Raw genomic sequence first — 18523 nt, forward strand, 5'->3', positions numbered from 1 at the left:
AAATGCTACTTTCAGCATTCTCGGCGAGATATCAAAAAAATAAAGGTGGATCAACGGTAAAAACCTTTTTAAAATATTTATTTTTTTGCTTGAAATTGGAAGTGGGGGCTAAAGCCACCAGCCCCCAACTCTCAATTTCTACTTAACAGCTCTGCAGTTGGCACAATCTGCATCTATCCTTGATTTTTTAGCAATATAATAAAGTTTTTGCTTCTTCCTACACAATCTTCGATGCAGTTTGTTGGACCATGGAAGGTTAAAACGACTTGATGTTAATTTACTAGGAATGTTTTTCTCCACTGTAGATTTAATTGCTTTCTCTAGTTCATTCCATTTATTATCCACCGATGTTCCAGTTAGATTTGACAGGTAAGTATCGCAAAAAGACATCATGTCGTCCTTCATCTTATCAATGTTAGCTTTTTTCTTAACAAAGATTTAGCATTTTGATAGCCTTTTCTTTTTTGGTTTCAAATTGATATCAAAAGAAACCATATCATGGTCACTAATACCATAAACTACTACAAGGTTTTGAATGATTGATTCATTGGGGAACTTAAGCACATGCGTTTTTGAGACGCGGACGGCAACGGGAAGTGAGCTGTTTTCCCTTTTAACTTGTCGTCACACAACCACACTTACGTCTCTTTTCTCTATAGGCCACTTCGGAAAATACCATAATACTCTTTGTTTATTCCCCCAAATTTAGCATAAGCATTGTTTTTGTTTTCTCTTGGGACCATTAAAAGTCCCAAGAGAGACTGGAAACAATGCTTATGCAAAACCTGGGAAGACAAACGAAGAGTACTATGGTATTTTCCGAAGTGGCCTAAAAGAGATGATTAGTATAAAAATCTGGGAGATACCACTGTCCTGGCACGCTAAATGTTCTCTTCCGGTTGCCGTTCGCGTCTCAAAAACATGCGTGCTTAAGCTCCCTATTGTTAGTCAGGACAAGGTCCAAGATATTTTCCACGTTTCTTTGCCGTCCACAACCTTGGACGGCACAACGGCACAACGGCACTGCCCCATATGTTCGCTGACTGTGACTTGAGCCCGCTGTGTCCCGCGCCTTTCTTTACAGTAATGCCGCTGTTGTTACGTGAGCCCGCACCACATAAAGTATCACGTAAGGATTCGGTCGCTAAGTAACCGCCGCGCATGCTCAACACAGTGAACTTCGACCCACGGCAGAGGTCTCTTCAATCTCGGCTCTAGAGTCACCTTTTCTTTTGGTCAGCACCAAGAACACGGACTCTGGCCACTTCCAAGGCGGGAAGTCCGCAAATCATGGATTTCCGGCTCGTCTACGCACTCTCAGAAATTTGACACAACACTGTTCCAGAGATTGAGATTGAGATTGAGGTCTCTTTTCCCGTACTCGTCAGCCCAGCTAACGCAAAAGAAAAGAGACCTCTGATAGCAGGAGAGGCCAGAGAGACAAGTGAACCACCACGTTTACAACAAAGCATTTTAGGCGTCCCATTCTGCATGAAACCATCGCTCTCCTCTGTTTTCTTTCATCCGCATTTCGCGCGAAGAAAATCTCTCAACGCAGTGAGATAAGTTGAACGAAAACAAAGCACAGTGCAACAGTTCCTAGAGTCTAGAGAAGCGGGATGAGGAGGGTATAAAAAAGGAGGGACTAAAAATAAGAATGAATTAAGAATAGAGGCGCGCTCCTCTTTCACATTTGAACAGCCATTTGAAGAAAGAAAAACACTATTTCAGTTAACCTCGTTGCAAAATATTCATTCCAAGGTATCACGTTTTAAACAGTTTTGGGTTCGGAACTACAGAGGGAATTCTAGCACTGAAAACGGCCAGAGACTTTCGGGTTATTCAAGAAAGCAGGCTACGCGTTCTGTGTGAAAACTAAGGTGTTTCCAAACTGAAGAAACCGAGTTTTTTTGTTTGTGTCAGATAAGCGCTCATAGAGGATCCGATGGGTGTCATCATGTTTTCTCACAGTTAAGACGAACAATACAGGTTGAAACGCGGACTTTTATATGTCATCCCACTCTACCTTCAGAAAAAGCCACCTTTAGCACCAGGACGAGCCATAAAAGGTGCGATGTGGGACACTTGAGAAATTTTCGAAGAGATCTGTATGTTAACGAACCGTCTGGGAATCACGTTCGTTATAAGACGTTTGAGATCTCAAAACAAACAAAAAAATTGAGATCCTCGGTCACCCTTTTGCTAAGACCGCCGGTCGCCATGTTGGATGATTAGCAAATTCAAGGCAAGATATGGGGAAGTTTTATTGTTTTCGTAGCGCGTCTGTGTTAAAGAAGGCGATATAGATGCGCAACCGAGTACGTCGTGTACTCTCTTAAGGGCAACAATTATTAATTAAAATGACGAGCATTGAACTATGCTCATTTGGTGTTCCTCTTATTTCACAAAGCTGTGAAGAGCTCGAAGCTCTTGATCAAAGTCTCAACATGCTTCACTCTGTCAACTATGAACAACAATGTTTCTAAAACCGTCCTCCACGAAAGCCGCGAAATCCTCGGAATCCTCCACCGCGTCCCCCACGGAATCCACCGCCTTGATTGTTTCCTCGGTAGTGTCTTGGGCCTTGGTAGCCACGCCTGGGTGGTGGACCGCCGCGCCCTCCTCTGTGCATCAACCTATGAGGGACAGATCGAAGAATATGACATGACGCTCAATCGACGGTCAACTTGAACTGCTTCAAACCTGACTTGGACCTTAGGCAACCTCATTCTAACGTCCTCTCTTCTTCACTCCGAGACACCCTGGCATGGTCACGTTTGGCCGTGACAATTACAGCTGTCAAGGAGAGGTCCTCTTGTTTAAGTGGAGTCGAAAGTGGCACTAACTAGCCCCTCTTATAAATTTTTGTTTGGTATTTTTATTATTTTGAGACCTAGGTCTCTTTCTTGACAGGGGACGGGAAGAAGAGAGGCCCTGCAAACGAGGTTGGTCAAAGTAAAGCACTCGAAGCCATAAATCAAGGTAAAAAATTAAGGGAAAAAATCCATTTAATTTCGTATCGACCGCGGACAGCGTTAGGATTTAAAGCACCACTGTGACCAAAAAATCAATTCGTATTTTGCTTCGGATTTCAAAAATATGTTAACTAAACACTAAGTAACCAAAGTTTTAAGCCTTGATTTCAAAAAGACACCTCCTTATTTTAACTGGAGTTTTCCTATTTAATAGACCAAATGCATAAATGGCGGCCAAAAAAATACTTTTGTTTATGTGCTAATTAGACTCACTAGCCTCGCTCTCAAGCAACATTGTATATGCATACGAGGCTGGTGAGTCTAATTAGCACATAAACAAAAGAATATTTTTTTGGCCGCCATTTATGCAGTCGATCTATGGTCCGCCATTTCTAACTTTCAGATCTTGAGAGAGCTGGATCGAGGAGAAAATGACGTCAAAGGCTCACTAGTTTAAGTATCCAATGCGTGTGTACGCCGCAGAATTAATATGTAGCACGGGAGTTTTGGGCTTTCAGACTTATAAACTCGTGTTTTGCATATATAATAAGCTGCATTCACACGATGAGATTTTAGGCCAGTGAGTAAATGACGTCACTTTTCCCTGAATCGAATCCTCTGAGGTCCAATCGGTCAGTTTTGAACGTGAGTAACTGCGGACCGTGAAATCCAAAACTTACACTCAAAGTATACGGCCTTTGGATAAGAGTCCAAGCTCAAAATTTTGGCAATCAGGTGTTAAGCAAACACTTTTAAAATAAAAGATGCACTCAAACCTTGACTTACCCAGGGGGGTGCCCCCGCGGAGGAAATTGATTTCCACCCGGTCGGTTTTGCACACCAAAGGTGCCAGCATTAGCTCGCGACAGTGACTTGATGGCATGCAGTATTTTTTCGTCCATGTGATTGGGTTCAGCGATGACTGAGGGCGTGGTAGCGGCACGAACTAACAGGTAATCCAGTGCATGACGTAGTGCTACAACCATCGCAGCTTGATGATGAACAAAACGAAACTGCAACCTGACAGAAAGCAAAACAAGAATGCGTGTAATAGTATCCCTTTTCAACTTTTCTCTAAAAGTGAGGTTACATTCCATGATCCACTTAGTCCAAACTTATCCAGACGGTCTATCAATATTATAGGATAAGGAAAGGGGAAGTTATTGCTTAGTTTATGCTTAAAAATTTGAGAGACTCGGAAATCTTGTCCTGACAACAACGACAGCTACGAGAACGTTATCTACGAATATAATTTCCTGTTATTGTGATAATTTCCTGTCATTTGGCATGGAAAGTGTGCATCAACATTCCAGGAAAAAAAACTGGTATGAATGGTTTGGACGTTTGCAGAACGCAATGAAGATTTATCGCCAGGCTCTCGCGTCCACCACGCAACATTTCACGTCGTTGTCATGGCGATAAACATGACGAATTAAGAAATTTACCGAAACGTAAAACGCACGTGCGGGGCGTGCACAGCCTTTGTTTTTGTTCATTGAACTTAATGTTTTGTGGATTACAGAACAATAAGTTTTCAACGCTTCTACTTCACTTGTAAACCAAAATAAATCCGGTACAGCTGCTGCATGTTTTAGAAGTTGAAAGCCTTACAATAACTGCTTGGTGCTACATCTAATGCTACCTTAGAGTTTACACGTAGTCGAAGTCGCGTGACCTCCCTTTGTATGACAATAAGGAGTTTAAGAAACGACGACGGCTACGGCGACGGTAACGTCAAAAAGCAGTAATATTATTGGTTAAAATAACCAAAATGATCGTGCTGCACGTGTGGCACGCATTTTTAAACATTTCTCTCGCGTACTCGTCAAAACTACTACGTGAAATGAACAAATTTAAGGTTTTGACGACAACGTGGACAAATCAAATCCTTCCGTACCAATCCAATTATAGGACACTTCGCCCATACTGTATAATATAAACAAAATGGAATAATCATGAAATACTTAGAATACCTCAAACTTATATTTTGAAGTAACACTTTCGTCGCCGTGGCCGCCTTGATTTCTTAAACTCCCTAATGAGTGACGTAAGCGACAACTTAGAAACAGAAATGAGAATATTCACCAGTCGTCCATTCTGACGATACCGTTTTCAGATTCGACTTTACTCTGACTGAACATCAACAACTGGAGAGGATTTACCATGGTCATCGTTTCCACGAAACTGCGCGCGTGCGAATCTACAGCAAACAAAAAAAACAACACAAAAATGTGAGAAAAGAAGCTGGAGTTGTCTGGCTACACGCAGGCTTGACCATAGCGGCTGGCCATGCATGGAGATAATATATCGACTCGTGTGATGGCGTTCTTGGAAAAAATATTCTGGCTAAGGGTGATGATAATAGGCTTTCTTTCTCTAGGAGTTTTGATTAATTTTAGCTAAGTTTCAAGTTACGTTCACCACTTTGCAAAGGAATAGGCCCTATGTATGATTACGAGATATGCTCAAAAATTCACCACCAAGCGTCGTTTGCACAAAATTATTCACAATATCTGGATGTGAAATACTGTTCGCACGTGGGTATACTTTTCAAGTCTGCTCCTTGGGCTTTCGGCTAAAGATAAGTTTGCAAATTTGATTTTCGAAATCGAGGCTTGGTGGTGAAATCAGCTAGTTCGACGTCATCACGCATAAGGGCTATTGTTTCTATCTTTTCGTCAGACAGGCGCTAGGAATAGAAAGCGTGAACTCGAACACAAGCGCTTCGAGCGAGCACAATTGTCCTTCACCCTACCTATTTCAAACGCGTACTACGAAGGAAATGGTTCCTGGGGCATCGTTGTCTTACCTTCTCACCAAACACAAAGAAAGGAGACGGAAACGTTTGTTCCCTATTGGAGCAGTTCACCGAAGATTTGTGGATCAACGCAGCTTTGCCTTCAGTTGTCAAAACCTTTCGTTTCTCTCGATGAACACACACATTGGGGTACAAACCAAGACACAGCAGCGCAACAACCTAAAACCAAACATGTCATCACATACCACTAGCATTGATAAGGGATTAATAAATGGAGGGCTTTCCAACTTTTCGGTGAGTAAATCCTGCTAGTGTCGAAATACAAGACAGCACCGTAACTGTTTTAACTGGTTTGCAGGCAAGCTCCTTATTTGGAAATAGTGAGGGTCTGGGGTCACCGAATGGCAAAGCCTCGAGTGACTGGAAAAAAAACAGACGGCCTTTTAAATCGAAGTAAGGAGATAGTCAATATTAACACCAGAGAATGAATGGAGAAATTTTCGGCTTCGAACTCGCTCGCACAGAACACAAGGAAATCAGGGGTTTTGGCAAAGTTATGAATTGTTCTCCTTCGTTGAACGTACTACGTGCAGTCTACATTGCCTACGAATAGTACCTTGGGAACTAAGGGTTACTAAAGTTGCCGGGAACTGTTTTTGATTCGGCTGGCCGTGTGTCGCTTCTAGCCACGAGATTCAGGTACGTCTCGCAAAACTAAGAGCTGCATTGTTCTAGGAGTCTAACCATATATCTTACCATATCTAGTTTGGAGTCTGGACCACTGTAGTTAAACGGCTGAGGATGCATGCATTCTGTCAAGATAGAAGCCAATAAACCATTTTATCGTTGCCTGTTACCTCATAAATGCAGCCCCATTCTCTCGAGTCTGATAAATGAGCCAATAACAGCTCTGGAATGAGTTTTTTTGCTCTTATCTACGATTTATGGTTTTCGAAATGTAATGAAGCACTTCCTTGATTGACCCACACTGTTTTCGGAGAGGTTTTCAACTGGGAACCAAAAGCCAAAACCATAATAATTCTCTAGAAAACTATTAACTATAACTATTAAACGATTTGAAGTGCTCCCATTAACTCCACCTTAACTCACAGTGAAGTCGTATTTTCACGGACAAGCGCTCAATTTTGCTTCGTCGCGAACTGCTTGGCAGCCACGTTGAATTTTTGAAGAAAAAGGAGGTTGAGGAGAGAGATAAGTTGCTTCCAAGTGGTGGAGCATTCATCTCAAATACAGCATGACGGCTCCGTGAATAATCGTGCCCAAGAAAGTTAAGTCGCCCTCACTAATAAGACGCCTGTACTGCAGACTAACCGTTATATGGAAATAGCCCAACATCAGTTTAAAAAAAATCCAAGCCCTTCCAGAAACGTAGAATCGAATGAATAAGCAACGAAAGCACCATCAAGCGCAGAAAATTGTGAACGAGTGCATGTGGACAGTTCCATTGCCACTGGAACTGTCCTCACTATCCGCTACTCGAGCAGCAGGATTTCTGGTCAATCCCATGCGCAGCACATGTAATGCAGCACACTATAATATTGCACACTGGACAAAGAACAGTCTTAGCTTTCCGTGACACCCGTGTAACTTAAGTTTACAACTGAAATGAATAAACACTTACCATCAGGAAACCCGGCAATGCAAAGCAGATCTTTAAGCTGGAGCTACAAGAAAAACAATGAATAGCATCAGAATCTGCAATGCCGAGTCTTTTTCACAAAAGCTAACCGCTGTACAATAGAAAACGTGCGTCACAAAAAAGGGATACCTTAGGGAAATGCACATTATTTGCTAAAGAACAGTGGACGACTAAAACCGAAAATGTGCGCAATAAAAATATAAAATCTGTCCGTAATAACTCACGTGACATTTTTGTCTTCCTCGTTCCTTAGATTTGAGATAATTTTTATGGCCATGAAAAAATCTTTTCCTTGTTCTGCTCTGTTGTTTGTGACCACCATCATGGGCTGCTGGTCACTTTTGGGTTAATTCAAACGAAGGCAGGAGCGGAGCGACTTCTTAAATTACAGTCTGTCTTAACGTTTAGAACCGGTAATTAAAATGGCCAACATATTTAAGAAGATACTAACCACGCTCTGATATTGTGCACAATCGAGAACAAGATATAACGCTGCTCTTTACAAGCTCTAGGCACGGGCGGTAGCCCTAATGTGTAACAAAAGCTAAGGCCCATAGTTTCTGTCCTTTCATCCCCGACAGTTACTTTAATAGCCTCGTTCTGACCCTCGTACATGGCTCAGTATTACAGTGGCAGCAGCCGCAGTGTTATCATACCTTAGCCTCAGATGTCATGCGCAGAGTTGATAAATTTAACTGATGATTTTCACAAAAGTAAATCTCTGCAGACTCATTCTCCTCCGACCTGAATAGACAATAAACAAATTTGACAAGTTAATCGTGTATTTTTTGGGTGAGAGCGTTGCACCGCTTTTGCTCAAGGAGCTAACGATAGAAGTAAGCTTCAGAGAGACAGAGGTTACAACAACTGACCCAACTGTTGCCTATTTAACGACAACAGGCTACAGGTAGCCTATCCTCTGATCACTTTTCCTGCTCTGGGCCATTTCTGGTTTAAAGGTCATAAACTGATCGCGTTCCCGAATCACGTAAAAACAACCCATCTCACGCACACTGAAAACACTAACACTTGTTTTTGGTCAAGCACACATGGTTTTAATAAACCAGTTTCCCTTACAAAGTTGCTTTCGTCTTGGTGGGCCAACCGGGATGGCGACCCGAGTCAACTGCGTATACGAGGAGCATAGCGAAAAGCGAATAGAAGAACACACGGTTACACTACTTTTCACTTCAAACTAGTATCAAATTAGTTATGTTGAATTCCAAATCAAAGACTTTTCCGTTGTCCACTTAAATAGTCAGTATGAAAGCTAATCAGATTACAGGGATTGGGCAATACCATTTCTGCCAATACGAAAGGGTGATCGAAGTATAGCTACACCTAGAAACGAATAGATTTAGGATGGTTAAAAAGTTCAACTATCCCTACTCCTTGCTCAAACCCTTCTGGATGATGATAATTCTTATTCAGATTTCGTTTTTTTCCTGATTAAAAGAAAACTGGAAAAACGAGATGAATTTTCTAAATCTCAGTGGGGCCGGTTGCTCGAAGCCTGGTTAGCGCTAACCGTTGGTTAAGAGGTACTAAAACCTATAGGATTCCGTGATATTTAACGCTGGTTAGCACTAACCATGCTTCGAACAACCCAGGCCTGATCAGCAACTTTTAACAACCCATAAAGAGATTTTAAAAAGGGTTAATTGAGATGGATCTGTATAAATAACTGTGTAAGCTGTGCCAGTCGTTACGTATCAATGGTAAAAAGTTTAGTTACCAAAAATCATTGGCATGCGTAAAATTTTGAAAAACGAATAAAGGTTACTGGCTTTTTGAAATAAATGCTTGCAAGATTCGAACAGTTTCACAAGTTATTTCACATGAACAATTTGAAAAACTTAATATCTGACCTGCTAATCGCCCTTTCTCGCAGTCGTAGACTGAATTGCTAAGGGCGCAGCTCAACGAGGTCGGACCGAAGGAGCTGTGCTGCCGGCTAGGCGCTCGGCCCCTGAACACGACCCATGTATGACCTAGGAGCACAGCACCACAGCCTGATGGAATAGGCTGGGAGTCGATTTTGCTAAAAACTGTTGCATCAAAATTTCAAATTGAGCGGGTCGTAATGTTCAATACGGCCCGCTAAATTAGCCAACCATAGCTTGCATTTGAGAGATACAACGTTAACAACAAAATTTACCTCGCATCCTCCCATGCTTGGTATGCGCTCAGCAACGCAATGTGATCACTATGACGTGTCCCAGAGAACTTCTTATGCACCCAACCCAGTCTCTTTCGGTCAGTTGGTGTCTCGAACGGTTCAGGAAAACTGGTGCTGGCAGCTATGGTGCACATCGCATCTCCACAACTAACGAACGAGAAACCGAAGATCAATTTAAAAACCTGCAGACCTTCATAAACTTGTGGTATTTGCCGGCTTAATGAGAGCGTTTTAAAGAAAACACTCACTGAAAAATGCATCCCAGGATGATCATCTTTCCAAGGCGCGGTTCAACTGGCAGTTTGGCCAAGATATACCCAAGTGGTGTTAGATTCATGTTTCTGTCCAAAGCCTCCATATCTGTACAAACCACAATGACAATTATCAACTTATTCTACTAATCAAATAGAATGCGGTTGGTCTACGACTATCATATGAGTTGCCGGAATTAAGGTGAAAATTAGCATCAAATATATTCGAATCAAAATACTTTTGCATCATTTTGCTTAAATCGAAAGAAAGAAAGAAAGAATCTTCATTAAGTGTCTAATCTTCTAGCGCTGGAGCACTGATTGGGGGCACTGAAAATTGAAATTAACCAATTAACGCAAATCAAATCAAACTTAATGTTGGTTTTTGAGGAGAGGGAAAAACTGGAGTACCCAGAGAAAAACCTCGCGGTGCACAATAGAGAACCAACAAACTCAACCCACATATGACGCCGAGTGTGGGAATCGAACCCGGGCCACATAATATTTGGTGGGAGACGAGTGCTCTCACCACTGCGCCATCCCTGATTTCCTTTTTATCTTCACTCACGACAGAGATATGTCAGTTTTTTTTCGAAGATTGGGGGTCAAATTCACCAGTGGTCTCGCAATAAACTTAAAGCATCTCGTAAATATAGTCTTACGACATTCAAATGTATTGGTGCTGCTGGGCATCGCCTTTAAAGTAAATTCGCCAACTCTTCCGGGAAGCACGAACCTTTCAAAAGCGCCACAGATTCAGCTACAGCGTCCAAAGGAGGAGGCTCGATGGCTTTGTTCAAAAATTCTCCGATGTCTCCAAGTTTGAGAAGCTTGATAGTGAGAGCCAGTTCGTGAAGGGGTGTGCGCAGAATTTCCGGGGTGGCGTGCTCAGCAAGTCTGCAAATGTTTCAAAATTAATCAGTTCAATTAAATAAACTTCCAAAAATTATTACAGCTCTATGTTCAGGTGATATGCATACTCTCCGAACGGCAGCCAAGCTGGTTGTGGACTTCCTTTGATTCTAATCTCTTTGCTTTTCTTTTTGGATTCTTAATCAAAGTCGACGCTATGAAACCGAAACTGGAAAGAACTTCCCTCGATTTTCAGACAGATTCCCGCAAGGGCCAAATTCTACCCACTGGATTATGTTTATTTCATTCTAGTTCGCATTCCCAATTTTCCTTTGTTCTTTTATTCCTGTGCTGGACGATTGAGAGCTTAAGCAAGAACGACGACAACGGCAACTGAAAATATAACTTCACCTTATTGTAATCATTTGGCGATTATTCCAAGTTTTTTAACGGAATTAAATTGTGTGGCAACTAGTACTGAAAAAAATATAAAGTAGGGAACGGTGTGGGATATTAGGGAGAGAATTGAAACAGCTATTCACATAACCGCGAATTTGGTCATTTCAAGTTGCTTTCGGGAGAAAACGGCAAAAATTTGACGTGACATCGTGCGTGCACTGTATGAACATTGCACGTGGATAGCCACTGTTTTACACTCGTTGTTTTATGCTTCCCAAAAAAATGGCTTCAGTCCTAACCACTCCGAAACGTTGCGAAATAAAGATTTTCTAAACGTTGGGTTTCGTTGGAAAACGTTTTCCTGATTCTAGGTCCTGCATGAATTATGTGGTTCAAATCTCGATGAATCAAGCGCTTGGATCCAAAGGTTTACTTTCAGCCCAAGCTAACCTGGATGCTCGTGTTCGGCTGCAAAGATGAAAAGCAAACCCTGGTCTCACTCTGCCTGCACGGCCTCGCCTTTGCTCCATGTTGGTCCTGGATGCCCACACAGTCGCGTAGTTTGTCATGTTGTTGTGTGATGTAAATAACTTCACTTTGGCTCTATAAAGAAGTGAAAAGTCATGCAGTTAGGAGTAAGTCTGACAAAAGTTGAATTCATTAACACAACTGAAAAGAAAAAGAAAGTATCTATACATTGTACAGGAATTTTTTAATCCCCACCAAAGTTCCATAACCTGGAGTACACAACACCTATACTAGATCTTTTTCACGGCATTTCTAGGGACTAAGCTATTCTATTGACGAATTTTTAAAGAAGTTTTCGAATCGTACCAGTGCACCTTGGAGTAAAAATTAATTATGTCCCTAGGGAAGGTCGGGTTTTGCTGGAAAATCAATCCAAAAAAGTGTGGCTTTTGCCAAAGTCACACATGACCAGCTCCCAACATCAGTGGCTTCATGACTCAGTTGGTTGGAGAGTCGCACCGGCATTGCGAGGTCACGGGTTCAAACTCCGTTGAAGTCCTGTATTTTTCAGGCTTCTCTTAGCTTCACTTGATTTCATATCCGCAGTTCTATATGTGATTCATTTCATATATCATTTCGTTCATTGACATCAAAGAATCTTGTTTGGTTTTACTTAATTTTCTTAATGTTGGCTGTAGGTTTTGGGACAATTCACCAAAGAGAGAACCAAGTTAAAATAGGAGAATTTTCAAGCTTTTTCGACAAGCAGCTGCCTGCCGTCATAGAACATTAACTATGCTGTCGTTTGACCTTTCTTCTTCTTTGGGTATTTAACTTCATATCGAGGCGGAGCCTAGTAGTAGGTCGAACACGATCGCGATGTTTGATTCACAAGGACTGGAGAGAAAGATAAATTGAACCGAGAAGATTGGGAAAAGAAAAACCTATAGGACACGCGAAGCTAACTAGTAAGACCACCACGTCCTTCTTGGCCTTGCGTGCTTTTCTCCCGAGCTCGCTGTATAACGATCGTTGTTGGTATTTGAGAGAACTTGGGCTCTAATAACCCCTTTAACAAAGGCTCAATGCTTCACTCATTGAGGAGACCTGAAATCAACTTAAAGCAGTTCAAATCAAATTAAATTGAGCTTGAAGCAATCAATACTGACGCATCGAAAAAAGGACATAAAAGGTTAGTCAGGTTACAACACACATACTTGCAAGAATCGATAACAAACACGACATCATCGATGGTGATGCTTGTTTCAGCAATGTTGGTTGAAAGAATTATCTGTCAAAACAACAAGACAAAGAGTCGATGACTTAGTAATTCATTCGTCGAGGTAAGCGATTGGGTTATCAATTGAATAAATACTAAGAAAAAGAATTCAGCATCTTAGCCCTCGATCGCCGAGGAATATATGTGCGATATCAATTCAGCTAGGATTTCAAAATTCACCCAGTTTTCAGCAAACAAAATATGCCTTAGAACCGGGTTGTCCTCGACAACTGTTTGAAATGGTATGAAGCAAAAAAAAAAAATTCGAGGGCAACAATTTGCGTGCAACTTGTAGCGCAACAATCATGAAGTCCTGAATTTTTCAGGCTTCTTTACGCAATTTTTTTACTTTTTGCGACATGAAAATATTTTGCTCAAGAAGGTGGCAATACGCGCAACAAACTATCTCAACTTGCAACGCAACATTGTTGCGCGAAAATTGTTGCCCGTATTACTGGGCCTTTAAACACGAAGACGCACTATAAAGGCGCAAATGATTTGTCAATCAACCATGGACGCATCCGAGCTCTATGATAATTTGTGCAATAAAAAAGCCCCTTGCGGCAATGTGTCCATAAAATGTTATCTGTCGTTCTTTTTTTAACCCAATCCCTTCTTCTCGGGCTAGAAATATATTTTAGGGCTTCCGTCTCTGTGTTGCTTTTGTTGATCAACATCTTGGATAATCAGTTATGCTTGAATGAATTCGAACAAAAGGAGAGCGTGAAGCCACCCCTTTTATACTGCGTCTTTGTGTTTAAACATCACGGTATTCTTGGACGAAGGGTTCGAGTGTCCTCGTGGGACATGGCGTTCGCAATGCCTTTCAGTTTTTCTCTTTAAGTTAATTTGTTTCTGCAACTACACCAGCATCCTAAGTCATTATCCACCTTTGTAACTCCTGGTGGAACGGGCTCAAACACGCGGCGCTGATCTTCTCTTGGTATCTGCGAATGAAGAGGTAGAAGACGATACTTGCTGCTAATCCCTGGAACGAAACGAACACGAAAATATCAACAAGAAATAAATGACTACAGAAAAAGAAAAGACTAAGGACACCTTCCATTTGACAGAACTGACCGGCCAGACCGGGCATTTGAAGGACTAACTTTACCACGCCTTCAAATTAACACACTTTAAGGATAATGTTTACTCCTCCAGAGGAATTCGAGGGATTATCGCGCAACTTATTACATTTCTTTGCAAGCAGACGGGTCTGACCGGCCAGTTCTGACAAAAGGAAAGCGCCCTAAGTCTTAGCATAATTAATTCGGGAAACCAGCATTTCACAAAGAATTGGAAACGACCATTTCAATCTTAAAAACAATGACATCTGAAACTATATAAGCGAGAATGGTAATTCAATAACCCATTTCCCACATCATCTCGTTTTCAAACCAGGCCATGAATTTACTCTTTTCTTCAATTTCCTTGTGCTTATGCTGTGTTTCGTTTTCACACAACGCAAGCGAACACAAGCATAAGCGTAAGCACAAAAAAAAGGAAAATTTTTGATCCATGAGCTTGTGCTTGCGTCAACCTCGTTTTCACGGTGAAATAAGCGCTGTTATGCTTGCGCTTCTGCTTGCGTCGCTAATCAGGCTTAATACCGCAGGGAGCAAAGAAGTGAGTTTTTCCGCTGGCTGAAAAACGAATAAGGCGGAAAATATTTTTCTCACACACAGCTGGGAGAACGGGATCCAGTGTGTGGGGGGTCTTCAGGTCTGATGGTTTTTGGCCATTCGCCAGTGCCAGACCTGCCCCTCCCACCCACCCCTCATGAGTCTTTTTAGTGCAGCTTTGTAGCTTGTTTTTTTTTAAAAGGATATTTAACACATTCCATTCAGTTTGTAAATAGTGTTCACGATTTTTTCAACATGGGTCTGCTATGATGATTTTAATACCTTTTGGTTTGTTAATAAAGGTCAAGCCAAGTGTTCGGCTTGCTTGGCTCCCAGTTGTGTGTGAGAACTGACAGTTTATGTCAGTTGTTTTTCTTTTCAATCAATGCAAGCAGAGAGTAAGGTTTTCTCCCCGATGCAATCACTGATTGACTAAGGGAAGTTATGACTGTGTAACTTACCAAATTGTGGATGCGCTTTGAAGTATTTATGCAATGCGAAAATTAAGTTCCATCCCGGAAGAAAAATCAGCACAGCACCAGGGATGTTCAGGCCAGATATGTAGTTCAACAACGCCTGCAAAATCATCAAACATTTTAGTAAGTTGTAAGTGCATTAACTAACCTTCAGTATTACCCTTTGTTCAATTACCTCTATGAGTTCGAAGGACATTTCTTTCTCGCTCAACTGTGCCAGAGCATTTTTGGTTTGGAATGAATAATCCTCGCTGCAATTCATATTACAATTTTCCTACAAAAAAAAGGTCCAATAAGCAAATCATTAAATAAGTTTTTACTGTTACTTTCAAGTCAAAAACATTGCTTTTCCAATAACTCCCTGCTCCTTCCAGTATCTCTTTATTGCTATATACTAAAACAGTGGATGGCGTTGAACGCGCGCGCTGATTGGCTACTCAAACCTCCGGATATTCTTTGCTATTCACCTCCGAGCAATTCGCGAGGAATTTGCGTCCGAAAACGTTGTAATCTTTGCAGGAGTAAACGAGTTAAAATCATCTTTTTTGTGCTATATTGCCACACTGTTTTAGTACATACTAAAACTATTCACCTCAGTGTCGGTGGCTAGTGGTGGATATTTGCCTCGCCGCATATCCACCACTAGCCACCTCCACTTCGGTCAATCGTTGCCAAGTATAGAGTGTTTGTGAATTGAGAATTTTGCAGGTCAATCTGTGGCTTATTCACGTGCTAGTTGCCTTGCAAAGTCCTTCACACATACGGAGCAATCCTGTACCTATTGCAGACTTCTATTTTTTCATTGGTCCCTATGACTTGTAGCTTATTTTGTTATCGGGGCTAGTGTAGATGCATTGTTTGTGTTGTATCATCTTTTGCTTCGTTCTCCAATTACAGACCGTGTCTGGAAAGCTACAAGGTCTCTTCACACACTCCACCGAGTGTATTTAGCATAGCAGAGAGTAGGAAACCTTGAGATTGGAGGACGAGAAGGACTACGACTATGGGTTTTCCGTTCTGAGCACGCGCACTTCGAAAAATGTCGGCCTCCAAACCTTAGGCGCATGCTCAGTACGGAAAACTCGTACTCGTAGTCGTCTTCGTTTTCCGAAGACTACGACGACGACGACGACAACGCCACAAAACAATGATGCCATTGGTTAAAAGAGGAAAAACAATCGTGGAGCACGCGCAGCCCGCATTTCAGCGCATGTGTTTGCGGCACTCTGCACAAAAACGACGAGGATTTAACACAAGAGGAGCTTACGAATCGACGACGTCTGCACGACGACGCCGTTAGATTGCGTGACATGCCTACTGCGCATTTGCCAGAGTCGCACCATAGTCGACGACGTTGGTGAGGGCAATTTGCCAGCGTCTTGAAAATAGCAGGACGCGAGGTTAGTTGTCAAAGTTGCTCTCGATGCTTCAGGTGTTTTTGCCAGATAAATCAAGTATCGCATTTAGGGCAGGTTCTTCACATGTTTTTTAACTTTTGTCTGTGTGTGTGTATTAAAGTGACAATTTTTTGCTACCCTATGGCGAATAGTCCAACTAAAAATAAAAGCGCAAGTGAATTTCAAAGCCACATCTCGATATTGACAAGGATAGGCATAGCGCTTGAGATACATTCATAACCGGTATCGAAGCTAAAACTAAACCATTAGAAACGTAACTCAGCCTTGCATTCGTCTTTTGTTTTTATCCAAATCGAACCTTTCGTAGCTCCAGTACGGAAGTTTACTCTGAGATTTTAAACTGGTAAGCATCGTATAAAAGCACAAATTATTGCCCGTTCGATAACCGTATGCTATACAAGCTTTCGTTTCTCTGGAGTTAGGCATTTTGGATTGTACAACTTGCCTTGTGAAAAGATAGAAACAAACTTCAGAAGCGACGGGAAAAGTCTTACTACGAATATCGGGACTATGACGTGACCTAACGTCGCCGTCGTGCGAACGTCGTGGATTTGTAAGCTCCCCTTTGAGGTTTTAACGACAACGAGAGCATGCAACTGAGAATATGTTATTCTCTACTTCTACTCTAAAACCACACGTACCCAATTTATTTTTAGGATACCTCGCCCACATTGTGCGACTTGAAGGAGATGGAATAATCACGAAGACTTCATATAGTCGACGTCACCGTCTTAGATCTTCAATTCCCTTGTAAATCTCGCATACGCGAACAACACTGTTTTTGTTTGCTTGTTTTTTTTTTTATTAAAAGTACGGTAGCTGATACGTGGCCTACAATTTAATTTGGACAAAATAGCTTTTTTTTGGCTGGTTTGCGATTGATATTCGAAGAATACCGTACGTGCAAAACCCGCTTTTCCTTTAGTAGCGTCGTCGTCTGTTTAACGAGAAACAAATTGTAGGATAGATTTAGCATCGCGTCACGACAAACGGCACAAGTCAGGGTGAACGCAGACGTAATTCTGACGGTCGTTTCTCTCCCCCGGCAATACGTCTGCGTTCGAAGGCTAGGATGAAATTTGCGCTTTGCCAAAAATCAAAGAAACTTGTTCGATCTTAGCTCTGTTTTTCCTGTTGGCTACAGATAATGCCAAATGGTCAAAATAGAGAGACAAATTAGAATGATAGAGCCTTCCTGGTTTTACGAAAAGCAGAAGCCTGCCGTTCGCCGTTTGATGTAAACGCAATGCTAAATTTGTCAATTGAACTGCATCCACGCGTCTTCACTTGCCAATGGTCGTCTTCGCGTTGTGACTGGATAGAAAAATGCCTTTGTTTTTGGCCACATGGTGCAGTTCAATTTTAAAAATCGCACCGAGATGAACAAGAATACGTAGATTTTGCAGTACTCAGACCTCCTCATCGTCCTCTGTTTCCTCTCGTTTTTTCTTCTTCTCAGGGAGGGGTGGGACAAAACTGAGCATTTGAATAACATCTTCGAGGTAATATTCTGAAGGGTAAAAAAAAAAAAAAGCTCGCTTTTTAAAAAACTGTTATACAAGCCTTCTCTAAAATAAGAGCTTATAGCGATAAATTTCAAGGATAAGAAACTAATGAAATGTTGCTTCTTATTTCCAAAGAGGGGACAGCACAAAGGCAACGGAACCGACAACTTTTGTTATGCTTGTTTGTATTTTCCGAACAACCCGTCACTTCAAACGAAATGGTGCCAATTCGATTATTTAGTCTCCTTGGATCAAAGAAATGATACACTTTTGGGTAAACTCTATAGTTGACAAAAAAGGTGCTGTGCTTACCCGCCGACCGCAGACTGGTTGGTTTAGCATCGGATCACAGTGACGGAAGTCGCAGGTGTGCCAACCCCGGTGACTCAAAGTCTGCAAATCGTTAGCTTACTTTCTATTCTTTTCAACGACTTCTTCAAAATGGCCTTTGTTTAAGGCTTCAAAGTTCTGTAAGCTCCGTCTTGGACGGAGTTTTGTGGAACCTTAAACACAATGTCCGAAAAGAGTATATAGGGCACTCGGTTCCCTGTTGTGTGGTCTATCACGTGTTCAGAACTGAAGGCACCTGTTTTTGACAATAACACTGCAGCGGATGCTATTTATGCCATAATAGAAGTCCCCCACGGCTGCTGTAAAGAGCTTTGAGTTCACGTTCATGGA

At 41.8% G+C, this 18523-nt stretch overlaps 1 protein-coding gene across 1 annotated transcript in view; it reads right to left on the reverse strand.

The window, feature by feature from the left end:
- Positions 1-2246: 2246 nt before the first annotated feature.
- Positions 2247-18523, reverse strand: part of LOC138032208 (ATP-dependent RNA helicase A protein-like) — a 31997-nt gene continuing 15720 nt past the window's right edge. Inside the window, 17 exon segments of the mRNA XM_068879830.1 lie at positions 2247-2636; positions 3762-3995; positions 5061-5148; positions 5151-5175; positions 5785-5952; positions 6490-6545; positions 7376-7418; positions 8050-8137; positions 9552-9719; positions 9821-9932; positions 10560-10720; positions 11525-11677; positions 12760-12833; positions 13712-13809; positions 14905-15019; positions 15095-15193; positions 17753-17847. Coding sequence (XP_068735931.1) covers positions 2483-2636; positions 3762-3995; positions 5061-5148; positions 5151-5175; positions 5785-5952; positions 6490-6545; positions 7376-7418; positions 8050-8137; positions 9552-9719; positions 9821-9932; positions 10560-10720; positions 11525-11677; positions 12760-12833; positions 13712-13809; positions 14905-15019; positions 15095-15193; positions 17753-17847 — 1931 coding nt within the window. The 3' untranslated portion in view covers positions 2247-2482.

This window comes from Montipora capricornis, chromosome 2 (genome assembly GCF_036669925.1).
Source record: "Montipora capricornis isolate CH-2021 chromosome 2, ASM3666992v2, whole genome shotgun sequence".
Classification (NCBI taxonomy): Eukaryota; Metazoa; Cnidaria; class Anthozoa; order Scleractinia; family Acroporidae; genus Montipora; species Montipora capricornis.